Source organism: Elgaria multicarinata, chromosome 2, assembly GCF_023053635.1.
Source record: "Elgaria multicarinata webbii isolate HBS135686 ecotype San Diego chromosome 2, rElgMul1.1.pri, whole genome shotgun sequence".
Lineage (NCBI taxonomy): Eukaryota > Metazoa > Chordata > Lepidosauria > Squamata > Anguidae > Elgaria > Elgaria multicarinata.
This window is the reverse complement of record NC_086172.1, coordinates 66,530,449-66,554,044: the sequence shown is the minus strand read 5'-3', so window position 1 is coordinate 66,554,044 and position 23,596 is coordinate 66,530,449. Positions and strand designations below refer to the sequence as shown.

The 23,596-nt window shown below is 41.4% G+C and overlaps 1 protein-coding gene across 1 annotated transcript in view; it reads right to left on the bottom strand.

Annotated features, from left to right (window-relative positions):
* The window catches only part of ITGB5 (integrin subunit beta 5), an 85,414-nt gene that overhangs the window by 23,281 nt on the left and 38,537 nt on the right, over positions 1-23,596 (bottom strand). Inside the window, exons 9-10 of the mRNA XM_063116662.1 lie at positions 22,829-22,963; positions 18,641-19,070 (exon numbers count right to left, since the gene is read on the bottom strand). Coding sequence (XP_062972732.1) covers positions 18,641-19,070; positions 22,829-22,963 — 565 coding nt within the window. The remainder of the gene's footprint in view (positions 1-18,640; positions 19,071-22,828; positions 22,964-23,596) is intronic.

Here is a 23,596-nt window from a genome sequence, read left to right as displayed (position 1 = left end):
AGCCTAAACTCTCCCCACGGCCTGAGTTCAATCCCAGCAGAAGCTGGTTCTCAGGCAGCCGCCAGGTTGACTCAGGCTTCCATCCTTCTGAGGTCAGTAAAATGAGTACCCAGCTAGCTGGGGGAAAGGTAGCCACGACTGGGGAAGGCAACGGCAAACCACCCCGCTACAAATTCTGCCAAGAAAACGTCAGTGAAAACAAGCGTCTCTCTAGGAGTCAGTAATGACTCAAGTGCTTTGCACGAGAGGTTCCTTTCCTTTTCCTTCCTGATCCAGCAAGGGGCTGTGTGCATAATGAAAGCAGGCTTCTGTATGCACATCTCTAGGTGGAGGATTTTTTGTGATAGCTGGTGATATACACACATAGCCTTGTAAAAGAACCTCCAATCAGATTTTAGCCTCCCCTCCCAAGCCCCCATGTTTGCAGCTTCTTTTACTGGAGTATGCACAACGCAGCACAGATCATGTTCATACATGTGTTGTAGGATTGAGGGCAATCAATAACAGTAAATTAACTTGTTATGGCTGTTATACATTATATCTTTCCACGAGTGACTGTTTCCATGTGATTAACTTTTGAAGTGAAATGTGTTCCCACTTTTTAGCAAAATTTTCTGGTTCTATATTTGCAGTAGCCTGGTGGAAACTGACCAATACCTATGGGAAGAACATGTATATGAATAGTTCACAGTAAGAACAGCTTCTACGTGGAATGGTTTACAGCCACCACAGTAAATTAAAGCTGCAATGTGTAAAGCTGGCCTGATGTTAACAAAGTAAGACAAGCTTATTACGGCTTCAGGTTTGAGATCTACTGTTGAATTATTGCCTGAGAGGATGAGGTGATCATCATGACAGCTCTCCCATGATTTGCACATTCAAGCAATTTCTGCAATTACATTTATTATGAGATGTGATCAACGGTTCATATGAGAATTCCCCCTTGATACATACAGTAAGTGCATTTAGCACTGCAAGAACACAGGGTCATGCAGTACACAAAAGTGACACAATCCTTTCAGCGTATGGTTACAAATTAACACTGCAGAGACCAGAACATTTACAGTGGATCAGTTATCCTGACAACTCTCTTGTCTTCAGGGGAAAACCCTGAAGTTCTGATACATCTTTATGAGAAGGATAATAATTGGAACCTATGTTTGCAATGAAACTCAGACATTTCATCTTTATTGCCAAACATTCTGCAGCTTGTTATGTCCCTAGGTGGACTGTGGGGCAGGAGGGATCCCTGATAATTAGACAGCGGAGCCCTTCCATCAACATAAGGCAGATTCTGGACCCAACATCTTGTCTTTTGTGACTTCCTATAGGACATCCATCAGTGAGAGAACACCACAAGGCCTAAAACTACAATAACCACATTTATGGAACATGTTTAGGGGAAGTTATTATTCACCTCATTGTGGTAATAGGAGCTACCAAACTACCTCAACCTTCACTACCTTCTGATGTCCCAAGAGCTAAAACATTCACAGATGAGTAAAATCCCATTTCCACACCGATGTTTCCCATGTTTTAACAGTGGGAACATAATACAGGTAGAAACTTGGGAGAAATCCCAGACACAATCCTGCTTTACTGAAGATATTCCCCATCTGAAGAAGGAGGGTGGACATACAGGACGAAGTCAGACAGGCAAATCCCCTGCACTCCAGAGAGGCAGCCTTCTGCTGCTAACAAAACAACCCCCACCAAGAAAAAAAACTGGAGTTACGCTCTCATGTCTTGCTGTCATTCAAGTACTCAGCAGGATATTGTCTTGGCCTTCTTCGCAGCCATTAAATGAACAAGGCAAAACAAAGCGGCAGACTCCCTTCATCTCCTTTCTCGCCACTCCCCGCCACTCCTCTGCATTTGGCTTTTCACAGTAGCATCAAGAACACAAGGGCAAATGAAGAGATTTGGCACAACTTTAGACACCAACCTCCACCCTGGAGTTTTCTGCAATTTGTTTACAGGGACACATGCCAGTCTTCAAGCATGTGTGTCTGGGTGTTGCAATTAGATTAAATTGTCTGAGTAACCTTTTACATTTCCCACATGGAAATGCCTAAAAAGGAAACAATTTGGACCTGGGGATATTAATCTAGGGGTCTAAATAACAACCTACAGTGATCCAGTTCCATTTCAGCAGGGAAACAAGACCTTTTATACCTTAAATAAGGCAAGGAAGCAAACTCATGTCCCTTGCACCTGAGAAAATGTTAAAGTGCAATTTGGCTGCCATTGAAGTTGTTGGCAGGACAGCTACATATTTTAATGGGGCTGGATTATACCCTTACAAGCTAATACTATGCATGTTTACTCAGAAGCTCCATTGAGTTCAGAGGGGACCTGATTGCTGGTAAGTTCATTTCTCAAAAAACTTCATCATGCAATATCCCTCTTCCCTTTGAAACCATCCCTGGAAATCCCACTCAAAATTTGCGGAGGAGGGAGAAAAATCCTAAGCAATGGTATAGCAAGCCAGTATGATAAAATTTTCGTATAAGCATTGAGATGCCATAACAGCACAAATCAATAACCTTTTATTTACCTCTTGCTGCAGGCATAAATCTCTCAGCCATTACCTTGGCCTACCTACTGTATGTGCTGCTTAAAATCATGCAAGAAGATCACCACTCAAAAGACAGGAGCAAAGTAGAATAAATTGTATTTCTGATGTGACTGAAATTGAAGGTGAAGTACTTCGGAGTACAGGGTTTTGAGTACCATGTCAGAACACCTTTGTTGCTGTGCCTGCAGTCCCAAAATAACTTTGGTCCCAGAAAACTACTAATAACTATGTTTGTATTTATTATTTAATGGATTTAATATCCCACCCTTTAGGGCAGAGGTAGCCCTCCAGAGGTCCAGCACTACAAGTCCCATCAGCCTTAGTTTGCATAGCCAATGGTGAAGGTTGGTGGGAATTGGTGGGAACATATGGAAGGCAACAGGTTGTCTACCCCTGCTTTAAGGTTTTAAGAATACTAAAACAATTAAGTAACACTATAAAATAAACTCTATAAAATAAAAGCAGCAGATAAATTAGTTCCAAAACGAGCCCTAATATTACATGTAGTCACATTTTTGGAGTAAAACCTTTGTGCATGTTATCTGGCTATTAGGTAGGCATGTTCTCTAAAGCATTCCTGAAAATTTGATTCTGGTGGTGTGTGAAGAATATGGAGGATGCTACCTCCACTCTCAGTACTTGAAAAATTAGGATTGCTACTGAACAAGCCACTATCATCTAGGTTGGAAGCAAAACCTTCAGAACCATGGCATAGGTGCAAACGCCACATGAGAGAGCTCATGAAAAAAGCAAACTTTGAAAGCAGTGCAAAAACTTAAATGGGCTCAAAATGTGGCAGCCCAGCTACTGATGGAAGCAATTACTATTATCTGTGCTGAAAAACATTCTCTGGCTTCCAGTTCATTCAAAGTACTAGCATTGAAAGGTCTACGTAGATTTGATCCAGATTAGCTTCAGGAATACCTTCTTCTGTACAAGCACCACCACCCCACCCACACAAGACACATAGTTCATCTGTCAGGGTCCTGTTCAGATTCCAGTCATTATTAGAGGTCAGATTGGTGGTGACAAGCAGCAGGGCCTTTTCTGTAGTTGCACCCTCGTTACAGAACTCCCCACCCCCCAAGAAGCTTATGGCAGCCATGCTTTTATTTTTAGACAGTTAATGAAACTCTGGAAGGCTGGGACCTAAAGTTATGAGATTGCCTGGAATTCTGATTCACCACAATGGATTTTTTTATTAACCTTTTGCTGTTTTTATCAGAAAATTAGAATTAGGTGTTTGAGGTGTTTTTAGACAGATTTTATTGTTTTTTCTATGTGATGTTGTTAGCTGCTCTGTGGGTTTAATGGGAGCATGCTTGGTGGGATAAAAGTTTTAAAATAAAATAATCACAAATCTTAAAATGCCTAAATGTTAAGGAGGGATGCTGGACAAAACTTTGAAAAATCTAGACAGATGAGTTTATAAAGAGGGTGTAATGAGAAGCAGTGCCTGCTTAGGCAAACAAGTTAAGCAACTTCTTACTAAGCTCTTTCCATGACTCAGATGAGACAAGAGCACTAGCTTCTGTCTGCATTCCAAAATGTACAATAACACTGCAACGCAATTGACACGCAGTAGATTTTGGGCAAGACAGCACTAGCTCTGCCAGATGTTTCTGCTGTGTAAGCAGAGGCTCATAAACACACACACATACACACACCGAAACAAGAAAACCCAACAACTAAAGCAGGAGTGACAGGTTTGTGCTCTACATTCAGTTACAGCACGGGCAGTGACCGGACAGGAAAAGTCAGAGTGAACATCTCAAGACAGAAGAGAATAATAAAAACGCTTCCAGGTGCTGTACATTACTTTTAGCTAGCAAGTGTACAACACACATGAATGCATAGTGTATGTACACTATCAATTTGATATTGCTAGTGTATAATATTTTGTGAAATGTGAACTGTTCATTAAGAATCTAGAAGTTTCTAAAGAAAATCAAGAGCTAAGCCTTCCATCTTCTACAAGGTCCTAGCACTCACAGTGGCAGTAAAAATAAATGGGTAATTACAGTTCAATGCTTAGAAACAAGAGGGAGGACACACAGGCAAAAGTTAATGTTGGGTTAGCTTTTCTTCCCCTTATCCTGTTCTTCCCTCTGCCCCAACAATTCACTAAATCAACTCCAGTAATTAGGGGAAATAAGATAAATATAATAAATTAAGAATGATAGGGGGGATTTGCAGTTGCTACTACTGATATAAAAACTTCATCTGTTGGCAATACTTTGGCCTCATTCAGAAGACTCCTTAAACAATGGCTTTAACCATGGTGGTTAAGCCAGAAAGCCAGGCTGTGTTCAGAAGACACCTTAAACCACGGCTTTAACCATGGTGTATAAAGCAAAAAAGCCTTATTCACCATGGTTAGAGCAATGGTTTAAGGTGTCTTCTGAATGGGCCCCTTGTAAGCTATTTTCTCTCCTTGTCTGCACCTCATCTGCTCAGCAGGATTGCATATTAAAAGGAACCCAACCCAACCAAAGAATCTGTGCAGCACAGAAATGGTACAGCTGTAAAACCCTATCCAACCTTGTACATTGCCTGAGGTAGAACAAGGCCTAGTTTATCAAAGTCATCCTATTGATCTATTAAGAGGAAAGCTCATGTTAAAGCTCATGATGAATTATGTTTCTACTAAAAACATGTCCAATTTTGGTAGGTTCACTCCTTTCCCAGGACACTCCTGCTTTTCAAATAAAGACAAACACACACACAGAGACCTGGATACAGCACTGTCACAGTGACTTGAACAAATATTGTAGCAGTAAAGGAGGTGGGTGGATCTCATATCTCCCATATACGTGGAAAGATAATCTGGCAGTGAACAGCTCTGAGAGATGTATTTGCACATGTTTTAGGTTGAACTGTCCATACGTTCCCATGAGATTCTCTTAGGCTTTGCTTACTGCCATGGTAAGTCGGGGCACCCTTTTTCTCCTTTGGTATTTTGCTACCACTTTCTTTGTAGTCATTCAAGTCATGAAAACTTTGCCAGGTGTGCCTTATTGGGAGGCACTACTTGAAAAGCATTATCATTCTATAGATTGTTAAGCACCTTCAGCACAGCCAGCCTTCCTTCCACAAATTATGCAGGGAGAGAAGCAAGCATTCACAGCAGTAATTTTTGCTGAGAATTTCACCTTTATCCAGTTATGCTCAAGAATGCTCATTTTGAATAGGTATTTTCCATCTACATAGGTCTATGTTTTTAAAAATAAGGCCTGTCATCACTGTCTCACCCTTTCTTTTTCCTTCTTCTGACTTCACATATGCCCTTGTTTTTCAAACTTTCAGCTAAAAAAAAACGTGACTGGAATTAATTTAGCAGTTTGAACAAAGCAGGATGCCATCTCTTCTAAGCTTGCAACTTTTGGAACCTTTGCATGTGTTCAGGATGAAGGCTTTCCTCTGCAAAATTCTTCCATCCCTTCCTTTCAGCAGGCAAGAAGCTTCAAGCAACCAAAGTTCTGATTCCCCCACCCCCTTTTCATGGTCACACACTTAAGCAGTATAACTCCATTTAGGCTTTCATTAAGAAAATCTCACAATGGAAGTGTTATTTGCTAGCAGAACTCACTTATATATTACATTCTCATTTAAACTTCACACTATCAGGAAGTATGTTTTACATTCCACTTCATTTTTCACCATGTTAACTCAGTTTAACAAGGCATACTCCTATCTCAATCCATGTGAATATAAACCCACTTCTTGCTGTTCCACTTCAAGTTCATGCCACATTAAAGGATAACTGAGAGTGCCACTACAACTGTTTGCCTTAACCAGCCCTTATAAAATAGAACAAGAATGGAGGAAGTAGTGGATGTATTGTAACTCCTGCTGTATGCCATATGGCACATTCTGTTTCAGTGTCCAAGGATACATGATTTATAGCTAGGGGACAAGGAATACAGCTGGACAACAGAAAACATCACCAATATTGGCTGCACATTTGTTTACTTGGCTGCACATGTGTTCATTCCCTCTCTCACTAATTCATTCACATAGACACACACACACACACCTCTCCTCCCTCCTAGTGTTTCTTAACACAAACAATAGCAGGGAAAACCCCAAAAATCTGGTGCAAAAACAGTAAAAAGGAGAATAACGCTTTCAAGTATTAACAGTTCCTGCGAGAGCTGAACCATAAGGAAGGCTGAGTGAAGGAAGATAGATGCTTTTGAACTGTGGTGTTGGAGGAAAATTCTGAGAGTGCCGTGGACTGCAAGAAGATCAAACCAGTCCATACTCCAGGAAATAAAGCCAGACTGCTCACTTGAGGGAATGGTATTAAAGGCAAAACTGAAGTACTTTGGCCACATAATGAGAAGACAGGATACCCTGGAGAAGAGGCTGATGCTAGGGAAAGTGGAAGGCAAAAGGAAGAGGGGCCGACCAAGGGCAAGATGGATGGATGATATTCTGGAGGTGACAGACTTGACCTTGGGGGAGCTAGGGGTGGCAACGGCTGACAGAAAGCTCTGGCGTGGGCTGGTCCATGAAGTCGCGAAGAGTCGGAAGCGACTGAACGAATAAACAACAACAAAATTAACAGTTCCTATAAAATTTCTTGTAAACTCAGTTAAGGACTATGAAGCTTTACACAGGATCATTGGAGGTGGAAATTAGAGAAAAGCTGAGTGAGATTGCCAAGCGAATGAACATCATTGATATTTCATCACGGGGCAAGCAGGTATATTAGCAATGGTAAAGACTAAAGGTTGTGAAAAGTCTATTTACACATTTCTTGTTTCCAATTAAAAGTTTCTCAGAGAACTAGTCATTCATTGTGTGAATCCAGTTACCAGCATGACTGGCCCTCAAGTTTGACCTATACTGTGATAGTATGCCAATGTTGTGTCACAGCTATGCTAACTGTTACAATGAGAATGCTGTATTATTTATTGTTATTATTTATTGCATTTTTATACCGCCCAATAGCCGAAGCTCCCTGGGCAGTTCCCTGTAGAGTTGGAGGCCACATGAACTAGAATGCCTGATAGAATGACCAAAACCTGTGAGAACAAACCTGTCTAGCTCTCTTTGCTGGATTTCTTAAACAACCTATTAATGACCAGAACATGGCAGCCACTGCACAACAGGAGTGCCTAATTTTGAGGCAATTTTAAACATTGGCAACTAATTTGTCTTCCAGCTGCATAGTTATATAAAACAGGGATGAAAGGGTTGGAGTAACAGGATAGTCAACAATCCTTGAAAAATAAGCGGCCTTTGGCATACCTCTCTCTCTCATCCTTAGATAAGCAACTATAGAAGCAAATAATTGCAGGGTTGTTAGCTATGGAGGGCAGAGTTAACTGCTCCATGGAAAAACACACAGACCAGTCAAAGAACCAAGGGTGCCAGCACAGGGGTGTGGATGGAACCCTCTGGAATTCTTTGTTCCTTCAGACATGGGCTTGTTAAACTCAGGGTATCAACTTCTGAAACTTGACTATTAAAAAATAATAATAAGGAAAACAACTTAATTCCTCAACTTGATTGTGAGCCAAACTACACATGATGCTCAGTCACAAATAGTTTGTTCCTGTCATTTGGGAGTGTGTGTGTAGAAGGGATTTGAGAACATCAGTGGAGGAAAGAATGCTATGTCAATTGTTCCCCATGCTTCCTCCATGTGTGCCGAACACTCCACTGGGATTACCCTAATTACCCACTTCGCGGGTTGTTGTCTCATCCAAACCTAGGGCACAATATGGCTGAGGTAACTTTTCACCCACCCTACAACTCCTTCTGCAATCTATAGAATAAAACTGGCACAGGGCGGGGCCTCTTCAATGTTTTCCCATTAAAAATCCCTACTCCTCAGTTGCTCTTTGGACTACAATGGGAAAAGATGCAGGTTAAGATCCAAATCCAGATAAGATCTCAAGTGAAGGATTGGCAGGACAAAGGAAGAGTACCTTGGTGTAATCTTGTTGGGTAAAGCACAGGAGGGAGATGGTAGCAAAGGTTTAAAAGGACGTGCAACCCCACAATACTGCACAACAGAGGCCCCCAAAATCCTTTTCCTCAGCACTGGCCCTGGAAGAAGTTATGCATTGTTGAGAGGATAAAGAGAAATTAACAGGCTAAACCTCTGCACCACAGAACCTTCTCCAGTATTCTGTCTTTCCTGTAACTTGAATGTTCACCATGTGTCCCAGGTTCCTTGGATCCATAAATTTACACATGAGAACAGCTTAAGTGATGAATTTATAGCTGGATAAGAGGCAAGAATATCTAAGGAGGTGGGAAGAATGAGGTTATGGATTCTGCTGAAATGTTCATTGCTTTTTACAAACACATAGCAATCAAGAGTTAACTCAAATGTTTGCCAAGCAGAAGGTCTTTCAGAGCTGATTGGATTTCAATAAGCCAAAGGCAATGAATAGGCAGCAAGTGTTATAAGCTGAAGCAGAGGAGGGTTTTTTTTCCCTTCTGGATCTTCATCAATGAAGAGCTGGAGGTAAAATTCTTTCATGGCTTTGCTGAGGAAGAGTTTTGGGATTTTTCTTTCCTTGAAAAGGGGAGTATATGGCTCACAAGGAATTTTATATTCAAGGAAATAGTATTTGCCTCCCCATCCTAAATGCACAAATGTAAATAACATTTGTACATTGAAATAACCATTTGATTATCAGTTCAACTTTCAATATGTCTTCTGAGTTTCCAGTTAAAGAAGTTGGTACATACAAGAGGAGATCATTTCGTAAGAGATTTTCAATATACGCATCTCATATCTGCTCCTGCCAGATTCATTTAGATGCTGAACAGTTCCTTCCCCCTTGTAAAGCTTAGGATATGAATGGAGATTCCAGGATGGTGCATTCGTGCTTTTCTAGTCAACTAAAAAAAACAACCCACCCAGCAAAGATTTAATCCTTCCTGGTATATTCATGCTAGCTTCAATTCAGTCCACTGCCAACAGTGTGATATCCCATTCCCACAAAATGGATGGGGAAATAGCTTTGCTGATGTTTGCAGCTTTTTCTTTACTGAACAGGAATGGGTGACTGTTCCAACACTGGCTTTACAAAGCAGTGGAATGTACATCTTCTTTTAAATGCAAATTTAAAGTATCACAGGTTAAAACAAGGAAAAATGTTAGGTTTGCTGATTTAAAACCCCCAAGACTGGATAAGAACATTCAGGAATACAGTAGCACAGTGAGGAGCAATGAGCCAGCCCAAAGATATCTTTTCATTAAAAATAATAATGGTGTGTTAATTAGGGACAGATGTGTCAACATCAACAGTGACAATATAAACAAGAGCCCGTAAAGAATAACATGCCACATTCATGCAATCTCAATAGGACTACAAATGCTAGATAGGGAAAGAGATGCATTTTCGAACAGGTACAAAAGATACCTGGGAAGATACAATATCCCTGAGTTAGAAGTCTACACTTACTATTTAAAGCTATCACTACCCCTATTAATAAAGTGGGTATCTCATGAGTAAACACGCTGGGCAAGAAAATATGGGACAGACAGACAAGGAGGAAATTCCTGCATATGTGGCAGGTGGGGGAATCCTCAAGAATGCATGGAAATTGTGGTTTTAAAAGGAAAAACAGCCCCTCTAAAAAAAATCCAGGATAGAGGGTGGTGGATAGACACTGTCCTCTTGCTGCCAATGAACATTGGTATAGAGCAGTGTGCAACAGCTGAAAGAGGCCAAAATGTCAAAGGGAAGCTTCTGGCCTGCTGCCCTTCAGCATGGGAAGTAAGGGGGAGGGGGGCTGGCTGGCTGTTATGCACCCCATTTCCCCCTCCACAGGTAGGGGGCAGTGAGGTAGGGTGCACTCCACTGAACAGAACACAGTGTGGATAGATAACAAAAGCACATGTGAGTACAGATTCCGATTATCTGTGCTATGTTCCTTTCAGTGGAATACAAATCCAAGTTCGCACGCCACTGAAAGCAATGTACTGTAGAATTTGAGGGCAGATAATCCACATGGAACTATACATCAGGATGTGCAAACTGCTTGAATTTCTCATTTGTTCTCATGTTATATGATTTGCTGCTCAACCCTAGGTGAACAAATCATGCAGTAAGTGGGAGAAAAGGCCCAGGGCCAACACTGCTGAATTTATTTGGCAGGGTGTATGAAATGCTCATTGTACACAAAAGCAGGTACATAATCCATTGTTGCACAAGAGCTATCTTGGATTGGGTTCTAAAAATGTTGAGCCATTTTGTTACTTTGGAATAATCCAAAATCTAATAGCCCTGCCCAGATCTGTTCTGGCTTAGTGCTGTGAAGAAATGTTGCTTTAGCAAGCTGTGCTTAAGTGGAAAATGTCCTGGTTGCTTCTGGTTTTCATATTGTGCACAGAGCACTCTTTCCCCCTTCCTATTTGTCAGTATGTTAACATTCTATTGAATTACTGAAAGGATGGGTAACAGACAGATCTCAGCAGGAAAAACAACCTCCTGACCTTCTTCAAAGAGAATTGGAGAGGGGAAGGAGTGAAGCAATGGAGGATGGCCAGGAACAGCTGGAGGAGAGATGTCTGTAGGTTGGAGGTGGTGACAAATTGACTACAGAATCCTTAGAGACAATAAAGCTGACAACCCCTAGATACATATAGAGTTCATCAGAAAAAGACCATAGGTCTATGACACTGGGACTCCAGGCACAATAAGGTTTTTAAAATCTAATGCATCCAGTAGAAGCCACCCCACCACTACTCAAAACAAACAGGATGCCACTTCCAGCTGTTCATGTCAGTCCTTATTACGTCTGACCTAAAGAATAAGGACCTAGATCTTGACCTCACATTTCTCCATGTTAACCCATGTGGCAACAGTGAATAGAAGCATGCCAAGTCTAATCCTTTTTAAGGCTCACTTGGAGTGGAATTTAAGTGAAAGCAGGCCGGCAGACCCCAACTCTGGCTCAGTTTCTTTTTAAATGTGTCCTTAGAGTCCATAAATCTCTACAGTTAACCAGCAGTGTCATGGATCAGAAATACATACACATACATATGAAGATGCGACAGCTGTATAAAAGAGAGATAAACTGAGGGGAAAGGGTGAGGCGTTTAGATAGCCAGATCAATCCGTACAGGTTAATTTTCTTTATATGTGGTGGGACTAAGAAATGGCTTCTCTAGGAAGCTAGTGAGAGATGCAAAATGTATCTGGATATATTTTTCCGACTTGCCTATTTTATAATATTAGTGAAACATTAAAAAGTATTTAAAAGCTATCGTTAAGACAGAGAACTATGCATTTTTTTTAGTTGCAGCAAAATTCATAGAGAGCAGAGGGAAAAACTTGAATCCACCAACTAGTGCAACTGACTAATAAGTATATGGAGTTTAAAATGTGTGTGGAATTGAGAAGGATAAACATGCAGAGAATTGTTCTGTAGAAAATTGGTATCCCTTCTCAAATTAGAGTATTAACTCAGCAGATACTATTTAACTGAATTATATGCTGGAGAAAACTGTCCTGAATTTTCCCTGAGTAATTATTTATGAAGGTGGATACATGCTTCTTGGTTACTAGCGTTCTACGTTTATGGGGAAATGTGTTATATACACATTGGTGTTCCTAACAATTATACCTTATAATAAAAGTTATACTACCCAATAATTTGCCAGTGCAAACAAAATACAGACTCTGTACTTTTTAAAGCATGTTGTCAGCTGCCTTGTGAGGGCTTCCGCCCTGAAAGGTGGCCAAGAAATACTTTAAATAAATAAATAAAACATATTTTCTATGAATAAGTCTTATAAAGTGCACATAAATGGGGAAAATATTAATACAGAAATTAATATGGCAGTTGATGGAAATATAGTTCGATCAATTTAAAGTGGCAGGTGGAAATGCTATCTAAGTTGTGTTTCTTATTATAATCACCTATTCAGTTCTACCTTATGCAGGTTTACTCAGAAGTAGGGATGGGGGAAACATTCACTTATTTTATGGCAAACTTACTTAATTTTGCATTTTTTAACCAATTCACAAATGAAAACTCAGTTATTCTTTGAAATTTACATCACTCTGAATTTTGCAATAGGGGTTTCCAACCAAGAAATGCATACAAAAATGTGTACATTGGGGAAAAGTGCACACAAAATGCATACATTAGTGAAAATAACATTAAAATGCATGTCATGAAAATAGCCTGCAAAGATTGTGTATATTAGTTGCTTACAAAAATGCACAGGTTAGCAAAAAATGTGAACTTTTTAAAAAAAACACCCGTAAAAGTTCAGAACAAACTGAACTTAACACTGGAATAATGAGAAACTGAGAGAAACCAAAAGTGACAGATACGTCCATCCCTACTCAACAGTAAACCACACCATGTTCAATGTGGCTCGCTGCCAAGTAAGCGTGCATAGGACTGCAATCTTATTATACAAAGTACTCTATAATCCTCCAAAGGGTTACGATACCAGTACAACCAAGATCAAACTTAGGGTCTCTCTTCCTGGCAGGTACCTCTTTCTCACCAACATTTTTCATGCCAATTTGTAGCCTGCTGCCCTGGAGCAAAGGCAAGCAATTGCACCATACTATAATCCTTACTAATGACCCATTCTTACTTTGACCCTGAAAGAATGTAGAGTTCAGCAGGGAAGAGCAGCTTCTCCAAGCTGCACACCTGCCCCACAGACACCTCCGATCTGCTTCAAATCTATGACAAACCATTGGGTCATCAACACATTATGATTCAACCATGTGTTGTTAATTATTTGGACCTTGATTTCTAAGCAGACAACTAGCACCAAAGGATTGCACCATAACAGTTCTGACATGTCAGAACCCTAGCTGAGAACCTATCTTACATTAGCAAACTGAGCCACAAAACGTTTTGCAACACTTCAGTTTCTCCGTTCAAACCCTCTTTCCCCTGCCCTTCTATTGTGTATAATCTGTAGCAAATTACCTAAAGTATAAGATACACCTGGACCTTGGTAGCAGAGAGAGTTCATTATTTTCCTTTGTGACAACATTGTTTGATATTATTTTACATTATTTCCCCAACTGCTGCCAATTTGTAACATGTGGCAACAAGTTTAAAAACATTATCCCATATCAAAAGGTTATTCTGAACTTCCATAATACAACTGCAATTGCTCCAGTTGTCTTAACATTTCCCCATAAAGTGCATGAATAATCTTATTTTATTTGCCTGAAATATAAGTATGACATTAACATGACTCAACACTCCATGTGGGTTAGGATTCATTCCCCACATGCATGCTGCTTTCATCCACAAACCACAGTGTCTCATTTTGACTTGCACTGCAATTAAACTTATACTGAATCACTCCTGGGAAAAACTCCAGACAAGCAAGTCACAGTGCTATAAAACATGGTTACACCTTCTTCCCCATAACAAACCCTGTTATTTACAACCAAAACATTATCCATGACAAGGACCCTACTCTCTTCTTCTAGAATTGTTTGTTTAGGGAATTTTTATTTGAAGAACTTCGCTGACACACCTTATTACTAAATTCCCTGATATGTACTTAATTTTTAAACTCTTACACTGTCATTTATTGCCTTTGCAAAATCTCTGGATCCTCCTTGGGGTATTTCCATTCATCCAGGTTTGAATGACACAGAGTTTAAAGCCTGCCAGAGTTCAACTGGGCGCCTCTGAGAGTAACCGTGAAAGTGGTTTTGATCAACTGCTTTTGCCACTCATATCCAATAAAAGGAGCACCATAGGAAGAAGAGTGCAGCACTCAAAAAGGGTAACTTTAAGCCAGGGGAAGGCTATCTTGTAGGCCCGTGGGTGCATTTGGAAATTTGAGAATCTGTCCTGGACATAATCATAAAATGGCTGCCATGGTTGCACATGGCTAGTCACATAGAATAAGAAATCTGCCTAGAGACGTTCAGGGGAAATTAAGATGGCAGCAGTTAGTAACCTAGGAAGCTACCTTACACCAAGTCAGGCCATTGGTCCATGTAGCCCAGTATTGTTGACACTGACTGGCAGCGACTCTTCAGGATTTCAGGCAGGATTCCAGGGCCAGAAAAAAATCCTGCCTGAAATCCTGAAGAGCTGCTGCCAGTCAGTGTCAACAATACCGGGCTACATGGACCAATGGTCTGACTTGGTATAAGGCAGCTTCCTAGGTTACTAACTGCTGTCCCCTAGGGCTCCCACTTCACTATGAAGCAGTCCCACCCTCCAGTAAGAAAATATAAACATATTAGTAAAATAAAAATTGAAAGGAGTAGGGTGTCTCAGTGGGCACCAAGGAAGGTGTCTAGGGACACACTGATGCCTGCAGACACTCCACTGACTACCTTGCCCTAAGAAATAGCCTGATAAAACATTATGCAAGGCTCTGCATCACTTCATTACTTATCTCCTTTTCCCTATGAGAACTCTCATCCTCCAAAAGGCTGTCTTACTATTCACACTAAGATCCATAAAGTTCAAGGTATCCTATTCTTTCCAAAGTGTGTATGATGATTGCGAGATAGATCTTATTTCAGAACACACTGCAATAGTGGCCAGACTTCAAGAAGTTCCACAGAGTGAAAATGGCTGTGATACTTTCTATCCAGCAAGGACTTGACAATTGTCATTCATGCGTAGTAACCTTGAGTTTGGACTATGAAAACATGCTCTACATTGGGTTGCCCTTGATAAATATTCAGGCACACTGCACTGGGTGCATAATGTAGCGCCCTATCTTCTTACTCTGTGTGTGTGTGTGTGTGTGTGTGTGTATGAGAGAGAGAGAGAGAGAGAGAGAGAGAGAGAGAGAGAGAGAGAGAGAGAGAGAGAGAGAGAGGATGCATTGGTTCCATCATCTGCACAAGGTTTTAACCAATAAATCCTTTTACAGCTTGGGTACTACATACCTCAAAGGTAGTCTCCTGTCCTTCTCAAGAACATAAGAAGGGCCATGCTGGATCAGACCAAGGCTCCATTTAGTCCAGCATTCTGTTCACATAATGGCCAACCAGCTGTTGACCATGAACCCACAAACAGGAGATGAATACAATAGCACCCTCCCTCCCATGTTCCCCAGCAACTGATATACATAGGCTTACTGCCTCTGTCTGGAGGTAGCTCATAGCTTTCAGAACCAGTAGCCATTGATAGTCTTCTTCTCCAGGAATTTATCTAACTCCCTTTTAAAGCCAAGATGAGGAAGGCAGAGACACATAGATATGCATATTCAACTTACACAAACACACACATGTATGTATTCACACAAACAGAGCTGAAAAGCCAACAGGTCAAAGACGTTATCTGAGAGAATATGACAGAAATCTGTTAAACCATATTTGCCTTCCCTCTTAGTTACATCAATATTGCATGGGCTCCATGGATCAAATTAACTCTCTAATTAACCTAATATCACTTCCTTGGGGAACTGGTGCAGTGTAGTGGCTAAGGAAGTCTGCACTTCAAATCTTACCACAGCTCTCTCAAGCTAGTCCTGTTCCTTTGCTGACTCTTCCAAAGAGGATAATGATAATGACCTCTTATAGGGATTGGTAAAATAATGACTGGGTTCAGCTGACACGCCATAGCTGGTCATGAGTCTTTTAACTCATGATGACCAGAAATTGCCTGCAGGTGCCAAACCTCATACTCATTTCCTGCTTGGGCGTTATCGTGTCATGTGAACCCGACAAGAATAGGTTTTGCATGTGTTAAAATAGACCGTGTGTTATGCAAGGGCTGTTTAACCCTCACATACCCCACACTTGTTCGGATCGCATGATACAACAATCCCTGAGTAGGGGTTGCATATTCAAAATGGCAGCCGCACGCACCCCATAAATGCTGCAGTTTCACCATGGGTTATTTAATCCACAGTGGGCTGTCAGGCAAACAGCCCCAATGTATGTGAAACACTTTGAACATTCCAAAGGCACTGCATTCGAAGACATATTTTTTATTTTTACAAAGATCTCACTACTATCCTTAAGTTTTGGCAAAGGAGGAAAGCCAAGAGAATGAAAATCTATATGCCCTTTGGATTAAAATCAATGTCACTCAATGGATTTCTGCTTGCGCAATAGTATTTCCCCTTGCTCTGCCCCCTGCAGTCCTCTCACGTGCCCCCAAATCTGCTCTGAAGGATCACCCAACTCTCTTGAACAGATTTGGGGGTAGGGGGAGGCAGAGGAATCTGTTCAACCAGTGGTTTCCATTCCGCTGGCGAATGGCCAGCATTAGATACGACTCTTTGCATTTAACATATCATTCCTGAGGACTAGAGCTACTGCACTATAGATTCCAAAACATTGCCAGCCATAGCAACAGTGCTTTATACCTGCTGCTAGAAAACTTCACACAAACAGAGCCTTCTTATGCAATTACTGTAGGATACTAGCCTAGCTGTAAATGTCACACTAGAAACCCAGGGTTACCAGCTGTCATGTTGGCATTTGGACTGGGGGAAAAGAAGAAGCAAGGAATACGATGTTTCCACAAAAGTTTAGTGTAAGCCATGTTCTTTCCCCCCATTTCCTTTGCAGCCAATACTGGAGATTTCAGTTCTTTTCTATTGGTTTAAACTTTGAGAAGGAATATTCATACGTAACATCTGCATGGGATTCACAAGTGCTCAGTATGATGCAGATGTCTGCTTAAAGATGGCTATTGCTGCTCAGACCATGGAAATTATGTGTCATTTTGCACAGCACTTTTCCTGTGCTGTGTGATCTCTTCTGCACCTTTACATGGTTCAGGCAGAATGAACTCCAAGGTCACCCTGGTCCTGTGCCACCACTTCTTACTCAGAGCCATACTTACCTTTCTTGCCTTGTCCTTTTTATTGTCCCTCATTTCTAGAATCTCCCAGAACTATTGATTGGGTAATGAAACCATCCGCATGCCTATTAAAGTTATGCATGTGTTGTTGTACACTTTTTAATCCTTTCACCTGAAGCATGCATTCTTACCAACTAAAGGCAAATTCTAAAGGCCTGATCTAACTGCTACTCCCAACAGTCACATGCAGTAACTCCATATCTCCTACTCCTCTCCCGAATAATGGTTTAGCAGTGCGAAATTCATGATATAATAGCATAACTCTGTAGATTCCCTCACTCCCATGACACCACATTAACTGCCTGGGGGAGGTCAGAGTGCAATTTGCATAACTAAATTTGATGAGGGAAGAGGATAGGACAACTAGTTTCACTAGGAGGTTTGACTTAAAGTATTTTTGGCTCTAGACAAGTGATCAGAAAGTGATTATGCCACATTAATTTCATGTGTTTGAAAGTGCTTTCACTTGGTAAAAATGTAGGCCTCCGCACATGAACATACATTTTCCTACATTGTTGTGAGGAGAGACCTTGGTGCACTGTCTTGTACATGAATGTGCAGTTCATGGTGCTTCTCATTCAAGGAACTGTGAATCAGGGCCAGCCCTCCTAGGAAGCTGGGTGAGGCACCTGCATCAGGCAGCGGAGTGGGAGGACTGGCGACTTGCACCACCTGTCCCACTGTGTCCAGTGGGTGCCCTAGAGAGCCCCACTAGTTCCTCTCCCACCGTGGCATTTTCTGCAGCAAGACAGTAGCTAGCAGGGCTCTCTGGAGCAGCTTCTTTCCCTCAGTTCCCCTCATCATGCGTCCTTACTTTTGCCTCCACCCTGCTGGGTCTATGGAGAGCCATGCAGACAGAAGAATTGGCTGCGGAGCTCTTGTGAGAATGTATCCCCTTCCTCTCTCATGCCCTTCTTACCTTTGCTGCTGGCACATTGGCTCAATGAGTCCTGTGCAGCCAGAGGAAGCGGATGTGGGGGTCTCACAAGCGTCTTGCGAAAGCCCTGCAGCTGCTTTTTCTGAGTGTGCAGCTCTCCATAGAGCCGACACAGCAAGTAAGATAAGGGGAGGGGAAGCATGCACACACGATGCAGTGGTAGCCCACATTCCCTCCCTCCTTAGGTGGTGAGAGTGCTTGTGTTGGTGCTGCTGCTAACAGAAAGGCACAGAGAGAAGGGAAGTCCCGCACTGCCCAAACTTTGAGAGCTTTTGTAACATCCGAGTTAGCCAGAGAAGTGAATAATTGGATAGCTTCACACTTACCTGAGCAGAGAATGCCCTTATATCTTGGACAGGAGAAGTCATCGCACTCACAGTACATCCCGTAGATCTTCCCAAATTCACTCTCGTAGCAGACACAGTGGTTGCAGGAGCATTCCCCCCGGCCATTGCAGACACGTTTCCCTTCAGCCTCACGGCACATATTCTGGTACATGTTGCCACTCTCCCCCTCCTCACATTCACACTTGGCTCCCACGTGGCCTGGATCACAGTCACATAATCCACACACATGTGTGCCATTTCCACTGCACTTGCTGCTGCTGTGCTCTATTTGCTTGGTACATCCACACGTGCAGTTGTAGGTGACAGTCACCTCTAAAGTGTCCCGAAACCAATCCGGCTTGATAGTGAAGGTATGCGAGGTATTCTCAGCAGGGCAAGTCCGAGCTTCTACTGAGATCTCAAAGGAAACCTACACAGCAAAAGGGAGAGTCAGGAATTAGGGGCTATCAGAAACCTGGAAAGTTAACATTATGGCAGAGAGTGTCAAAATCAATCCTCTGCATTATTGCAAGCCACTAAAAACTCTGGTTTATTATTTATTTATTTATTTATTTATTTAATTACATTCATATACCGCCCCATAGCTGAAGCTCTCTGGGTGGTTAACAAAAACTAGAGCTGGGTAAACCATTTTAGATATATAAACCAAAATGAAGAGAAGCATGCAGAACACACACACACACAGGGAGAGAGGGAAAGAGAGATTAAAAATAAAATTAACATTCTTAGCATTTAAGATAATATAATTCACACAGCTCACAGCACAGAAACTTGCACAGCCCTGATTGCAAAGGAGACTTCCTCAATGCTCTGAGGAACAACTTTCAAAAGGAAAAACCAAGTGTACTACAATCCTTTCTACTGTAGCAGTGCCTTGCCATTTCTAGGAAAGTATTCTTTATTGATGTTATTTTTTTCAGAAGGAAAGTTTCCTTCTCTAGTATTCTTTTCTTTTCTTTTAAAAGAGGGAAACAAGTCTCTTATCATTCACACAGGAGCTGCAACAGGTCTCCTATTCTTCCCCATACATTTGTACAGTTTTTGCTTTTATTCTGTGTATGGTGCCCTGGGATTTTTTTTAAAAAAAAAACTATGGTAGAAATGCATAAAATAAATAAAAAGAAGACAATTATCACTTTGCTATTGCAGGATTGCGGCTTGAGTGCTCAGGAAGAAGTCAATCAGGAGAATGTCTGTTTTCTGATTTAATTTTTTTGTCCTGTTAAAGTAATAGAAATTAAGGCTGCAATCCTATATACACTTACCTGGAAGTAAGTTTCATTAAACTAACGTTTTAGTAAAAAACTATGGGAATGTTTTACAGTTGTAAATTATAGTTTTAAATTGTTTTATTCATGGAAGTAAGTCTCATTGAACTTACTTTTTAGTAAAAAACTATGGGAATATTTTACAGTTGTAAATTATAGTAAATTGTTTTATTCATGGAAATGAAGAAAAAGAATAGTTTTTAAAAAGTGTTTGTATGAAATATTAGATGCTCAGGATTTTATGATATACAAATCCCAAAGCCAATCGGTTTTCAGGAAGCACATTTCTTATTCTGACATGCAATTATGCAAACTTTGGAGGTCTGCAAAGCATATGTATATCTTATAAAGAGGGAAGGAAGCTGATAATATGTTGGACAATGTTTCATTCCTCCATATTGACTGACAGCTATGGAAAAATATGCACTGCACCACATGCCCGTTTTAATCATTATAAAGCTAACAGATTCAGCAATGATGCAAACTAAGCCCAGCACTAAATATATTTCTCCCCCTTGGGAAGTGAAGGCCAACGGCTTAGACTACAAATAAGTGCAGCCTTTTTTTTTTATGAGTACACATTTACAGGCTGCTTGGAGAATGCAGAACTGTTGCTAATAAACTAAGGAACAGGATTGGGGACAAAAGCTGCTCATCTTTGTAAAACAGAATGATGGAACTGATCTGAGAAACCTGAAGGAAAGTACATATTTAAATACCGAATGTTGGCATTGCCCCCCATTTATCCATAAGCTTTGCACAGCCCTACTTTCTTATGGGCTTTGGAACAGGCTTGGTTTGAAAAATATAGTGCATTGGGGTGGGGGGGGTGGGGGGTGAGCCCTTTTGAAGGGCCACTGAATTCTCTGCTTTATTGGAAGGCAGCCTGCTCTACTCCTGTATGCCAAATGGCAGCATGCAGATGGTACTCAGCAGCCAGTTTTGCCACTAGTAACTCCTGCAATGCCGTCCCCAATTCTGAAAAAGGACAGGGAAGCCTGATTTATGAGACTTGCAGGGGGTGAGCAAAGGAGTAGCTCTCCTCCATTACAGAGAAAAACAGATGAGAAAGTCAGAGCTGAAAGGATTGTTTAGAGAAGCCCCGGGATTACAAGGATTGTCTATAGCTTTCCCTAGAACTGAATCACAGCAGATTAGAATCTCAATACCCAGCTTTATCTTCCTTAAAGAAACTTACAATCTCCTTAAAGCATAAAATGCTGCTCCCTGTGAATGGTTTCATCTATACATTTTTGTTCAACAAGAATGGTAAATATTGAAAATATCTATACACATAGGCCTTGTGCATAGCACCTGCCTACCCATTTGGGGGGCTCTGGGATGTACAGTTCAAGGGCTACTCAGTAGGTGTTTGTGCATGTAGGCCTCAGTTCACACTGAAAGTTTATTTTGTTTATTACATTTCTATACTGCCTAATAGCCAAAGCTTTCTAGCAGGAGATGTAAACAAAGCCATCATTTCTTCCAACATCCCACTGTACATAAAACCTGGTGCCATGTGTGAACCAGATATTAGCGGTAATTGAGGATAGAACACTGAAAACAAAGATGTTGCCTGTTTGTGAGTACTCTTATTCTAGTTTCTGCCCTCCAAAAAAAGGAAACTATTCCAGCTCTTTCCAAAAACAAATAAAAGGAAGTTCTGTACATGCCCTGACAATAAATTCATACTTAATGTATCCAAGGCTGCAATCCTATACCCACTTACCTGGGAGGTGTTAGCAAAAAAGAAGAAGCAGCTTAATAAAGCAAGAGTAAAACCAGAAAGTGAAGGGTTTGGCCAAGTTTACTGAGTCATAAACGCTGGCAAAGCAGCTGACAGCATAAAACAGCTGTCAAGCCAGGCTTCTATCATAAAACCACCACCATGGCTAATACAGAACATAGTATTTTTTATACACCAGAAACCCAGGCTAAAAAGAAAACTTATTTGGCTCCACCTGGCTGCTAGGCAACATTCCCCCCTCTTGTGATCCCTGTTTGCACCAATTGCTCTCTGAGGCATCCAGAGCAGTTAATTGGGGGCAGTATGCAACAGGGCGCTTAAGCCTCCACCAATTCTCTTGCCTCCTACAGATTCTGCTGTGCAAGTGGCGGGCCCTGCCGATTCCATTGCCCAAGTGGGACCCGCTGTTTGTGCAAAAGAAATTTAACACTTCCCAAAGGAAACACTCATTTCTGGATTGAGCCAGGTCAGCGGAGCTCCTTTATGCAAGCTCCACCAACCTGCTCCGTTTCAGAAGTGAGCATTTTCGCTCATTTCTGGTTGCCCCTGGAAGGGCTAAATCTCCATTCTGCAAGCGGTGGGTGCTGCATGTGGACTGGAATTGGTGGGACGCAAGCAGCCCATTGGATACTGTCCTCACTCTGCACCCTGAGTAACCTTTGCCTTTGCACCTACTAACTGCTTTAAAAAAAAAACTCCAGAAAGAAATTAACAATTTTTGGGGGGATGATCCCCTGTCATTGCTATTCCATCAAGAGTAAGTACACTGAACCCAAAAAAGAAGAGCAGGCATGTAGATGATTGCACTGCTACCCTATAAGCAACACAAGGCAAAGAGGTGTAGCAGCCTAGGAAATCAAGCATGTAAGCTTCTAATTAAAAACGTTACCATTTTCCGGATAGGAAACATGAGGTGCAGATTGGCCTACTGCATCTTAAGTCAAACACTTTTTAACCTATTGATTTACAAGCAGTTGCCAAAGAGAAATTATCCAGATAATTTTGTCTTTGAGAACTCCCAATGCTTTTCAGTATTAACTCTGGAAGCAAGGATCTCTTTCACACAGGCTGATGGCTCATACTCAAGGCTTCCATGACCATGGCTATTCCGCCCATTTGCTATTCCGCCCTAGAGATATACATTAAACTCACCGTGTCTCCTATCTGAAGATCCCCACACTTCCTGACTCCAGGATATGACAAACCATCTTGACATGTGGCTGTGAAAGCCAGGTTGATATCCTCAGGGTTATCCCAGACAGTTAACTCTACTTTAGACCGAATACTCTAGAAAATAAAGAGAAAGAGTCCCCAATTAGTTAATTTTAAGAAAGCACATCCATCACTTCCAACACCATAAGACATTTGAGGGTGAAAAATATCCACAAATAGAGAAGTAAAATTATATGAAACAACACACTACCATGGAACTGTTCTCTATTTCTCAGTATGGGATTGTTTCTTGGAGAAAGCTGGGATTTCCAGTCAGATTGGGTTTTCCTAAAGATAGAAGTATTGTTGGTTGGCCAGCATGTACATGCAAGCAGCCTTTCCCAACCTGACGTTTTCCAGATGTTTTGGATTTCAATACCCATCAGTCCCAGTTAGCATGGCCAATGGTCATGAATGCTGGAAGTTGTTGTCCAAAACATCTGGAAGGAACCAGGTTGGGGAAGCCTGCTCAACGTTCTAAAAGCAGGTGGGCAACAAGCTACTTGGAAAAAGATTGAGATCATCCATTCAGCAGCAGTGGAAAGCAGAGTTGTGAAAGAGCTGCAGTCGGGGGGGGGGGGTAGATATTTGCGTAAAGCCACTTCCCGTGTAGTTTGAATGACTTCAGCCCCATCAATGCATGCATGTAGCACGTCTTGGAGTTGTTAGAAAAAGAGGAGAAAGGAACAAAGCAGGGACAAATGAAAG